Raw genomic sequence first — 13,015 nt, 5'->3', positions numbered from 1 at the left:
TTTAAGAATATTTATTCAACCAGTCCTAAGTCCTTGTACGGAAACGAATAAAACGTGTCTTGATGAGTGGTTAGGTTGAGTGCGAAAAACGAAAAGTATTTAGTATTAACTTAGATTATTTTTTTATTAAAAATAATAAATACTAATAATGTTATATAGTACCACCATAAACATCTAAATATTTAATTTAAACTTTTTTTCTAATATTTTTTTTTATCCTCTATATATTATAAGCAATGTATATAGAAATGTAATGCTTCAGTAATCGAAGCAGAAATTATTATAATTTTAGGCTGATAAAAAAAAAATAATAATAATTTAGTACAAAATATAATTAGTATTTACAATTTAAATATAAAATACACGCAATAAATTTGAAAGCACACAGTATAAATGCTAAATACGATGTACATTGTATACTATACAAGTATTAATAATTCTGCTGTATTGTTTGAACAAGTTTTCAATATTGTACTTTTGCTAGTAACTAATAAAAGCCATCGATATTTGATAAGTTAATATTAAAATTAACCATTAAAACGATTTTTATCTTATTTACTTACCCGTTTACGGGAGAGTGCGAACAAAATAAATAAAATAAATCTTCGTGTGTATAGTTCATTATATTATATACTCGCACACCGAAGGTAAAAAAAAAGTATAGTAACGATAATAATAATGTGTACCTACTTTATAATTATGTTGTTGGCGTTCATAGACGGGACAAGAAAAAAGATCGGAGGAAGAAAAAAATCAAAAAAAAAAAAGACCTTAAATATAGCCAGTCAGATCGGCTTTTGCACGGTCCACGTGACGACGAAGAAGTCGAACACAGTCCGAGACGCTGGTGCAGTGGTGGCGGGGCGGAAGGTAATTGAAACGTTACGAGCTCACTCCGCGGCGGCGGCGGTGGGTGCACACCGTCATCAACAGGCTACGGCCGCCGCCGCTAAGCATGCGTCGGCGGGACGCCACACGCCGCCGCGACGACGGCGTAACCACCCCGCACCACCGCCACCACCCCCGACAACCGTTTTCTTTTTCTTCCGACATTCTTTGCGCCCCCGTTTTCTTTTCTCCCGCCTCTTCTTCTTCTCGTCGTTCTTCTCGTCCTGCCGCGCACTCTTTCTTATATATATTATATTATATGTACACACCACCGCCACCGCCGCCGCCGCCGCCGCCGCCACCACCATCCTCCGTCACCGCTGTCGCGTATCGTTTTCCTTCTTCCGTTTCTTATTGCCTCGCCACCGCCGTCGCCACTACCGCCACCGCCACCGCCGCCGACCCGGGCCAGCGCGGTCTTCCGCAGAGCACAGACACGCACGCACGCAACAAACTCCGCCCACGGCGGGGCGCGAACACCTTCCGCCGCCGGCCCCGTCCTCTTTCGTGGCCAACGGCGGTAAACCAAAGCTCCGCGGCGGCCGCAACCTCCGACCGACGAACCGGCCGCGAAAAAAAAACGCTTTTTTAACAGTCAGTCGCGCCGGTCCGCCCGTCCCCGACGAAACGCACACCGCAGCGGCCGCACCACCGTCGTCAACACCGTCGACGTCGACGTCTTCGTATAGTCTTCGCGGTTTTTTTCCCCCGTCTCGTCGCGTGATTATTTCGTTCCCGTCTCGTCACCGCCGAACATGCACCTGTCGGAACCGATGAGGAACCGCGACGGTTTCCTCAAGGCCGACGTGCTGGCCGAACGGACGCTGGACAGCCTCCTGGCCGAACACCCCGGCGAGCTGGTCCGCACCGGTTGCCCGCACGTCGTGTGCACCGTGCTGCCCACGCACTGGCGGTCCAACAAGACGCTGCCGGTTGCCTTCAAGGTGGTGGCTCTCGGCGAAGTGCCTGATGGCACGCCGGTCACCATTCGCGCTGGAAACGACGAGAACTTTTGCGCGGAGCTCCGCAACTGCACCGCCTTGATGAAGAACCAGGTGGCCAAGTTCAACGATTTGCGGTTCGTCGGCCGGTCCGGTCGAGGTGAGTGTGACAATTATTTGAACTATTGTGCTAGGATATTATTATTATAATTTATGTTTATATCCACCTCGGTGTTCGTTACTTTGATAAATCGACTTCGCACATTGCCGAGATAACGTAAGGCTAAGTAACGAGGTTTTTGGAAAAAAAAAATTTTAATACGAAATCGGCGCTGTGGTTGGCTGAATCTTGGTGGTTACTGGTTAGTGTAACTACAAGTGGTACACCACAATGTGTTCGAGTAAGCACTTTAATTTACGTAGTAGTTATATATTACAGGTATACAATAAAATAGATTTCAATCCTACTCGTGGTCAAACCAGTTACCAATTACCGTTGCATTTTTGAACTTTGGTTGATATATAGAACAACTTTAATTACCCGTCCAAATAAATAAAAATTACCATAATTAATGTAAAAATTATGTTTTGTCATAAATCAAGGTTCACCGTGCATCGCGGTAGAGCGTAAGTCACTTTTATGTTGTATCGTTTGTATCGTATATTTTAACATATGACTTTGTTATAGTAAGTTAACTTTGATGCCTACTTACAATAATATTATAATTTCCACCGGAAACCGTGGCCCTGTAAATAGTATTTGTTGTTGTTTTTTTATACGATTTTTGGTTTTGTACTTTGTGTGCGTCTATTACTATGCTTTTTCGGATAACGTCTCTGTACGACGCAACTCACGGCGAGGAAAAAACCGTATATCACATTGCAATAATAACCGTCCGGTAAGCCGGCGTCTCGTATAGGCAATTCGGGTACATGAGCGTGTGTAGTTGATACCCGTTCAATCGAGCCGCTCTATTACAGTCCGTTTGGCCGACGGTGCGGGTATTATTAAGTAGATCAAATGACATCTCGTCGAGAGAATTGAACGCGACACTAAACACCGTAAAGCACAATATGCACACGTATATATTATGTCATATATACGCATACGACGGGCGTCGCGAATCAAACGGTAATAAATACGCGATGCCGACTTAAACGTTTCGGCGTTTTAATATAACGTCGCGGGACAGCGAGGGTGCGGCGCTATATTATTTGTGCGTATCGGGGGAGGGAGGAAAATGCGTATAAAAAAGGCCAACAGGGCTTGGCGTTTCGTCATGCTTCATTCCCCGAGGATTTTTTTTTTTAACCCCGCGAGCAATGATGACAAATTGGCCTACGCGACGCCGTGTAAATCGTAACGGCGGCGGTGCATTTCCGCTGCCACGCTCCCTCCAGTTTTCGGCGTTCGACGTTATCCCTCATTTCCTTTCACCCCCTCCCCCTGTCGGCATCACATATTATACACGTTTTAAAGCGAACCGGAGGGCTGCGAAAACACGTTTTTTTTCTCTTAAATCTGGCGTGCGCCAAAATTTATCGCATCCCCGAAAACTGGGGCTTACTCGGTGGCGATAATGTCGTTATTACATTATAATATTATTATCAAACAAGAAGCCGGGTGACGGGGGCACGTAAGAATATTACAATTTTACGATATAATCGGCGAACGATTAACGGAGCCCGCCGTAGTGTTGCAGTGAATACATTTCGACGAAACTATCTTAACATCGACTGGTATAATATGTATAATAATAATGATATAAAATATCAACGCACGACGGCGAACAGGCGCCATTAATCCGTCTTTCGTTAAAAACTTTACCCTTGTTGTTGCCGTTTTAATCATCTCGGCGCGGAGTAGTCGTAGACACGGCTGCAATAATGAGACCGGCGGCGGTGGCGGTGGTGGCTGCTTCCGCGGTGGCGTGCCGCGTTACCCCCAATAATTGATCCTTGTCGGTTAATTTCCCGGGAAAAGTTAAAGTCGGTTTATGGTTGTTTACACGCAATTATCACGCGTTTTCCGCCGAAAACCCGCGAAGCTGCACACGTTCTATTATATTTAATGGTTATCTCCCGGACGTGTTGCCGTTTGTCTTTATAATATATGGGTAGATACCTACCATATATTTGTAGGTACATACGAAATGGTAATGATACGTTATTGTCTTTCCCCTACGACAGCGATAATAATTATTTAACACTGAAACTCTTATAACAGTTAAATATTAATTACTATTCTCGTGCAAAGTGACGTACATAATAATATTATGGTTTCAAAACATTTACAAAGACTTGTATTTAGTAATAGTATACAATAATGTTATTATTAATATTTATTTAACAGTGGATAATATTTCCATTTTATTTAGTTCGGTATAATTATAATATTAATAAACAGGCAGGTATTTAATAAAATAATTTCACAACTCATAAATTAATGTCATCTATAACAAACAATAACGACAAAGTTTAAATTAATTAATGAAAATATAAATATACTGCTAGGTATAAAAAAAAAACAAAACAAAATTAGCGGGGTGGCTTATTATTAATAAGTCTAACAATCACTGTTTGGATGGGGTGGTCCCAACTATAATAAGTTATATGAACGGGTGGGTACCTACATTAAAAAGAACGTGTGAAACAGGGAGAACTTTAAAATGTAATTAGCTGAGAAGAAGAGAAGCATCAATGGTCCATCCATCAACCTCCTTAAGAAGCACAAATTTTCCTCCACTCTTTTATCAATTATAAGGGAGTGTGACTGAAGATATGCATATAACTGTTTAGTGGTCTTGCGGATGTCGATCAGTATTTGAAAACTGAGACTGTGGAATACAAAACCGTCTTTGAACACGCTATATTATAGAGTCAAATATAAATTATAATATGATAAATCAAAAATTATATTGAAATTATAGGATATTTAAATGTTATAATTTGTAATATTTACTTTTATTTGGCAGTTGGGACTAAAAGTTTTAAGAGAGGAAAAATTGACCAAGATGTTCAATATAAGTATGTGAATGGTATAGCTTCTAATACTTGATAGTTCAATAGTTCATACCTGAAACACATAATGTATTATGTTATTATATATTGTCAATTTTTTTTTTGACATAGTCGGATAATCCTATATTATTGACACACTTTCCAAACCTACAAAAAATACTTTTACATTTTATCAAACTGCAAAATTCTTTGTTACCCCGTTTTAATCATAATAACATATTACCACGTCTATTAATAAATTATACACCTGTACAAATGTGCAAAACAATTTAAAGTTTCAAGTGGTAGGTTTCAGTACGGTATTTAATTATTTGTTCAGACAGGGATCAACATTATAACTGTATTGCCACTACCACTGCACTTATACTTATATTCAATATGCTTATTATTTCCCTTATGTATATATTTATGATTTCTCTCGAGTGTTTAATTGTTTGTAAATCCTACTATTTTCCAATACTTCGTGATTTTTAATTATACAAATAGTATGTACAATTTTGTTAGAAAATTACGTGAATCTAGTAATAAACGTAATAAAATTCGTTCTGGTAATAAATTCATATTTTACAACTCGTAAATATATTTTATTGTTACTATGTCGTACATTGTACGAGCTGATAAAACAGCGTTTTACTGTAAAACAAACAAATTTAATTTTTAATTTTTTCTTTTATTTTTTTTTTAACTTTTGTAACGATTTTTTTATTTACACCAGAATCTCGACTTAGTTTACATAGGACTAATAGCAAGCAAGACCATATATTTAGGAGGAACAATAGGGTGATGTTTCTCGGACGGCTGAGGGGACAGCTAATTTTTTTTAAAATTTACATTGTTTCAATTCTCTCATAACTCCATTCACTCATTTCTCACAGTTAATATTTTATTTTTATATTCTGTAATTTATTACTTTATAGTATATTACGATTACAACATAAATGCCTTAGTCATATTATACATCGAGAGTGATACAACAACCGTCATCAATTATTAAAATAGTATAATTATTAATGAATTTCTAATCCAGGAAACATATTATTTTAACAAGAAAGTTAATTATGTGTGTCCCTGGGTAAATATTGTCCCTGTCAATATTTAGTTTAACTTAAATGTATTTTAAAATAAAACTTTTTCTAATTGAAATAAAAATATAACTATTTAATATTTTGCATTAATGATGATAAATTGTGTACTAAATATATTTTGAATCATAAAAAAAATAAATGAATAATTTTAATGTGTTTAGGTCGGTTATAACTTATAACTAATTATAAGTTATTATTATAATCGAGTACATAAATAATAGCAAATTTAACAAAAACAAAAATATTTATAATAAGAAACAACAAATTATTTTATCAAATGTCCATAGTCCATACAGTCGTTGATGAGTATTTTTTTTATACGATTCGATTAAAACGTAATATTAAAATATGAAACTATTTAGAATTTTCATTAACACATTGTCATAAACAAATAGATTTAACACTAGCAGGTGGTAACAGTGACAATACTTATATACCAAATCTTGATATTTCCATGTGTTTATAATGAGGTAAGTAAACGGACTTTTAGTGTTCTATCGTTCAGTCCAATAGGCTTCACCGTGTTCTATTTATTTATTATGCATTTTCCGATATAATAACTAAATTTATATTGTACAGCATGTAGGTAGTTGATTTTTAATTCACAGTTGACCTCTCCCCGAACACAATTTACAATATATTAAATAACTTCGTTACTGATGTCTCGGTTAGCTCACCGTATTTGTAATGTGTATACTGAATACATTTTGAATTACCTGTCCGATAAACGATTCTGATTGGAGCTCGGTGTTGAACTCTTTTAAGATTCGTGAAACGTTTATCTGATTTTAAATGCTTGAGGTAGAAATAAGGACTTTCACAAACTGTGAAGACAAATTTGGGTTTGTTTTATACTTTTATATATAGGTTATATATACCTTCATCAAAACCAAATTTGTTTATGATAGTGAAATTAATTTTGTTTGAGTTTTTTCTCAAAATAAACGTGTACAATGTTTGCGCTATAATATTATAATCATATAATATATAATTTGAGTGTGAAAAACCCCGATTTAAATTGTATATAACATGTGCCTCAAAATACAAATCAAGTGTGCTATTGCCTATTTATGAAATTGAGCATGATGTGCTTGATCATTTAGAGCCCACTGCTATAATGCTATGATGAAAGAAAATACAAGGAAACCGATTTTCCTTGACATATTTGCTATTAATGTTTTTACCATTTATTTCTGTCAATACATTTTTTTTCTCATAACATGATCATGTTGAAAGAATCGGTATAAAAATATCAATTTATTTCGCCAAAAACAAGCGTTTAGTAGTTTATCGCAGCAAGTTTTCTTGACGTTTATCTGTCATACAGTTATCATAATAATATGTAATTTTTAGTTATATTTACTGTGCATATGAAGGTACCAGTAAAACTGTTTAATACTTGGAAAATTTTTTTAAAATATTAAAATGGAATGAAATATTCTATACAATACCTATCAATATTTCATCATAGTAGGTATATTATATATAACCGTGTAATTTAATTTCGTTATGAAATAACTAATCTTTGATGCAAAATATTACGTGACATTGTAGTAAGATATGTCTTTTATTTGGAAGGGATTCCAGGAAGTCGGCCTTCATAAACAATTCTTGCACAAATTGAATTATACACTGTAAGGTTCAAATTCGTCACCAATACTCATGATACAAATATACAATACTATTATTACTTAGAAATACATTATTATAATAGGACGTTATAAATATGAAATATTATACCAATACAGAGTACTAGGCACTGTTTTTTGTCTATTTTATTACAACGAAAGTTTTGTCTTTTCCAGGAAAAAGTTTTACGCTGACTATAATGTTGAATTCGTGTCCACCGCAAGTAGCCACTTATTCCAAAGCCATCAAAGTCACAGTGGACGGTCCCAGAGAGCCGAGGTCGAAAACCAGTGAGTAAATTAATGCACACTTGCGCTTGATAAATTATCAAATTAAATTGGGTATTAGGCCTATTATTTAACTCGTTTGCAGGAAACCAAGGGTTCCATCCTTTCCACTTTGGACCTAGACCTTTCCCGTTCGGTACGCCACTGGATCCCAATAGAATTGCAGAATTGCCGTTAAAATTATCAGGTAAACATGTCATTTTATTCTAAAATTACTATGAAATGTCCCAAAAATATATTATTCCACTCAAATGATTTTTTTTTTATGTTTTTAGTCATTTAAACAGATACATTGCGCATAATATAATTCAATTTTATCTTATAGTAATTTATTCTGCACCGAGTACGAATGTACGATTACAATTATTATGAGTCCATGATTAATACTTTGTTATTCGTATTGATAATAATTATTAATTTGGTAGGAAACACATTGCTTGAATCAAAATTAAATCAAATAGTAAAGATCCATGTCATATATACTGCACATATTATAATATATTTATAGTAATATTAAAATGTAAACACATAATGTGTTTTAGAGTATATTAATAGTATAATTATACTTGTACGTTATAGCCTATAGGTAGGTGTAAAATACATAGGTACTGTTGAAATATATTATGATTTATGTTTAACTATAAAAACATAAATTTTAATTTATAACTTATAAGTAATACAACTTAATATAGTTAAGCATGTAATAGTAAATTATGAGAAAGTTTCGTTGTAAAGATTAAAGTAATATAATATAGCAAAACATATAAATACACCTTCTACAATAGGTAGTTGAATATTTCTTTCAAAATTGCATAATAATTAATAAATGTATATGTATATGCATACACTACCCAATACCCATATCATTTCTTAAAAATAATTTTAATATTCTGATTTATTGAAATATTCAGTACTACCCATTTAATAACTGAGGGATTCATCAAGTATTCTTGAACCTAAGTGGCGGTATTGTAATTTTATTAATAAATAATAATTTCCATTCACCCTTTATTCAAAATTGAGCATCATCATTAATAAGTAAAATTGTTTAAAGTTTATTTATAATTTACACAATTATAATTTAGTAGGTAGGTATAAATTAAATATTAAAAATAGATTCCTACAATATTTAGTTTTTTATGGTGTTTACCAAAATTTTTTTTGAAATTAGTTAGTAAGTACCTAGTAAGTACTTTATATTAATAGCTTGTTGCAAGTTCCAACAAAGGAAAACAAGTAAAAACTCAATTCAAAAAAACTAACGTTAAGTTTCAATACGAAAAGTTGATTTAGTTATTTCATATACTTTGGTATTTTGGCATATTAAAATAGTTATTTGAATAATTTAATAATATAATATTATTTAATTTGTAAGCACGAGACATTTATTCAACTATTATTAATGAATGCGACATTAAGTATACAATAGTTAGCTATTGTTTATCAACATATGATTTTATATATTTTATTAATGTAGCATTTATATAAATCATTCCTAGAGTCTATAGTGTTTAAAAGTGTTTTGGTGTTTCGTAATCCTTTATAATAACGTAATATGGACAAATAATTAAAATAGCATAAGACTTATTTAAAAAAAAAAAAATGTTATAAGACAAATTATAATATTAAAAATTGTTTTTGTAATCAAGTTTAAAATTAAAATCAAATTGATCAAATTGATAATAGAATAAAAATTGTTATCAAAAATAAATAAATATAATATAATACAAATAAATTAATAATGCCTGTATTAAAATTAAATGAACAATGTTTTCACTTCTCATAATTAATCGGCGCCATTTAAGATATATTACGTTATCAACTTTAGGCAACAATCAAAATATTTTAGAATTTTAGATACGAGTTAAAGATTTTTACAACGTGAAATAATGAAACAAATGTTTTGTATTATTATACTATTTTTCAATATTAGCTTTTTGATTGCAAGAAAGTGAAATCAATTTTTTACCTTCGTATAATAATAAGCGCAATAAGTACATAAACTTCGGTAAAGCGTCATAGCTCATAATAATATATTATATAATACTTCGCCAAATATAATAATATAATATTGTTGAACGATTGGATTTCGCCAACTGTTACACTTTTACAAAAAATTCGAAGACACTGCTGCGGGAGACGGTGTTCGGAGACATCGTTAATTGTATTTATAGTAGTGATGTGCGTGTATGATATTATGTAAGGTCGGTGGGGTGCGAAGTTCTGGTGAATTGTATTTCCAGAAGGGTCAGACGTTAGATTTTACTGCTACAAACGAGTATAGCGAAAAAACAAAAATTCGGTCATTAAATCAAAAGTCTATTATACAAGTCGGTTTTTAAAAGATATATTCGCGGGCACTGCGGGAATGAATTTCATATAGTAATAATATAGAGAAGAGTAGGCGAAATCTAACGGGAAAATAGACGACGGTAACCACACGTGGCGGCGATAGCAGGGCTCCACCAGATACCGCTGGGAGTAACATATTATTATAATATTACATAATAAATATAATAATATGAATGTTATAACATTATTATCGTGTGCACGGGGTGATAATATGTAATAACTAATAACGACAGGTGGCATCGCCGTCGGCGCCTGAACTCCAAAATATTTTGTAGTAACAATATGCACCGAACCGAAGGTTTTGAAGATTTTTTTCGCACAATTTACTATTCAATATCATTACTATCGCCATTTCGTTTCTCTGCGGTACGGTTCCGAAAGTCCACACGCATCAATTTCAGTGTTTATTAATAGTCTCGTCTTGTCGGACGTCGTGGATGATACAAAAATAACGTCTGGCGCAGCGATGGCATTTTTTCACGTCTACAATGCTATCCTATATAGTCGAAAGGTCGATCGGAAAATCACTATATATAATATTAATAATAATAATAATAATAATAAACCGGCAGGCTCAGGTCGAGTATAGTGATCGGAGTCGAATTTTGACGCGTCACATGCGTGGGAAGAACGATAAGCAAAAAAAAAAAGAAAAAAGAAAAAAAATAACAAAAAGAAAACAGTCTGACTGTGCGTTCTATGTCTCGTGGGTTTTATTATTATTATTATTATTATTATTAACTGCGCACACGTGTGCCACGCCGTTACAATAATAATAATAATGCAGTTTCGAACTTTGCGAACATATATATACCTATATATCCATTGTGAATGTATAGGTACCTAACCTAACAAATACCAGGGAAAGAAAATAAAAAACCTTCCAAGTACGATTTAGACTTTAGCGCGTACGCGATGACAGATGACGCATATATAGGTATTGAGTTATATGCACATACGTGTACAGGGTGTTTCACCACTCATGTGCATTCCCCGTCTATTTTATTTATTACGAAAAATATTAGGTAAGATCTACTTTATTATCCACAATTATTAAAATTTTGCTAGCTATGTTTTTTTTTGTTTATCTGCAGACATTAAAAATAAAAAAAACAATTATTTTTAGTTTTTGAGTTTGCAGACTAATATAATAATTATACTTCATAGTGATACAATATAACATAACAATATATATATTACGTAGAGCTGCAGCTCATTCATATGAAAAATATTAAAAGTGGTGTATATAATATAATATTATTACTAATTTTCATCAGGGTTCTTATTCATCGTATTAGTTAAACGCGTATTGCAGACTTCAAACTGTAGGCCGCACTATTTATTATATGGAGAAATATTACACTATAACTATAATATATTATATAAGTGCATATTGTGCAGCCTATAATATAGTAAGGTGGGTGGACGTGTGTGTGCTGCAGTGCGTACGACAACAAACACTGAAGACATACCATATGTATCTATAGGTAGTTATATACATGACGTATAATATATATATATACATATCATAATATATACCTATATAATAAAGGTACACGAATAATGTTTGTATATTATACAGACACACACTCTACTGCAGTGGCAGTCGTGTACACACAAGTTTCCCGAGCTTTTTACTTTTTATTATTTATTTTTTAACATATTGTAAAGATGATGACGGGGAGGGGAAAAAAGAAGAATATAGTTCGCTGACTCGCCCCTTATGTACTTGCGTCTCGCTGCAGTTAACGTAACCCCTCATACCTTACATACATAATATATATATGTATATATATAGTTACCTACGTGTAAATATTGTCACGCGCGCGCCGGGTGAGTTTTAACCGTCGTCGGTCGGTGTAGCTATATATATAGGTATTATATATAATATATACGTATGTCTATAATAATATGTATACACGTATATACTGCACGGTGAAGGGGAAGACGTCGGCACGACCCTCGGCCGTTTAGTCGAGCTACAAATCTAATTTCCACCTCATATTGAAGACGATATATATATATATATACATATTATGTAAACGGGAGTATAGGTGTGTACCTACATCGTGTGTAATGTGTGTAAGTCGATACTTCACATTGCTTCACTCGGGGGGTTTTGTTTCACGCGTGTAAAACCGTTTCGGAATCTGCACACTTACGAGCGGACGACGTCGAGTATAATAATAACGACGATTCGGTTAGCGCTGCGGGTGGGCGAAGAAAATCCGTGTGCGGAGAAAAACCAATTACGAAAATAGTGTATTGCCGTTTGAATAATAAATTAAAGTATAATATAGTATATACGTTTTCAAACTTCACGTATGTGATAAGTGATGTACTAAACTGGATTTTGTTTTACTTTACTGCTCAGATAGGTGCCAATTGCGTTTGAGATTTGGGAGGGTTGAAACCATATTATTATAGTAATATTGAATACGCTTAAAATAAAAATTAGGAAATGTTTAGAGGGGCAATCGACAGTTTTTTTTTGGGGGGAGGGGGCTTAGCTTCCTCCTATTTTCGCCTATAACTGCATATATAATATACCTACGTGAAAAACAACGTTTTACTTAGTTTTTTTTATTCAAGTTCGATTCGATTATTTTGCGGTAGCAAACGTGGGTGCTAATTAATAAATCATATAATACACCGCTATTTTTTTTATGACGAATGACGCTCATTATTTTAATAATAATAAAATAATTTACTCAGCAATAATTGTTTGAAACAGAAGATATATGCATATTTGTGATTAAATTGCTTCGCCCAACACTAAGGATAAGTTCCTTGTTTTGATGGGCGAGAGTCT

General features: G+C 33.8%; 1 protein-coding gene across 2 annotated transcripts; it reads left to right on the top strand.

Moving 5' to 3' along the window:
• Positions 1-460: 460 nt before the first annotated feature.
• LOC100160117 (runt-related transcription factor 1-like) lies at positions 461-8,218 on the top strand. 2 transcript variants are annotated; one of them, XM_016805131.2, is made up of 3 exons: positions 461-1,989; positions 7,741-7,854; positions 7,913-8,218. In XM_016805131.2, the coding sequence occupies exons 1-3, from the start codon at positions 1,644-1,646 to the stop codon at positions 8,059-8,061; spliced, it is 609 nt and encodes a 202-aa protein (XP_016660620.1). In that variant the 5' UTR covers positions 461-1,643; the 3' UTR covers positions 8,062-8,218. The 2 variants fall into 2 exon arrangements, with proteins under 2 accessions (XP_016660620.1, XP_016660622.1); XM_016805133.2 differs by having other exon boundaries at positions 465-1,989; positions 7,937-8,218.
• Positions 8,219-13,015: the final 4,797 nt, after the last annotated feature.

This window comes from Acyrthosiphon pisum, chromosome A2 (genome assembly GCF_005508785.2).
Source record: "Acyrthosiphon pisum isolate AL4f chromosome A2, pea_aphid_22Mar2018_4r6ur, whole genome shotgun sequence".
Classification (NCBI taxonomy): Eukaryota; Metazoa; Arthropoda; class Insecta; order Hemiptera; family Aphididae; genus Acyrthosiphon; species Acyrthosiphon pisum.
Note: the sequence above shows the minus strand (reverse complement) of the source record. Positions and strands in the feature narration are given on the sequence as shown.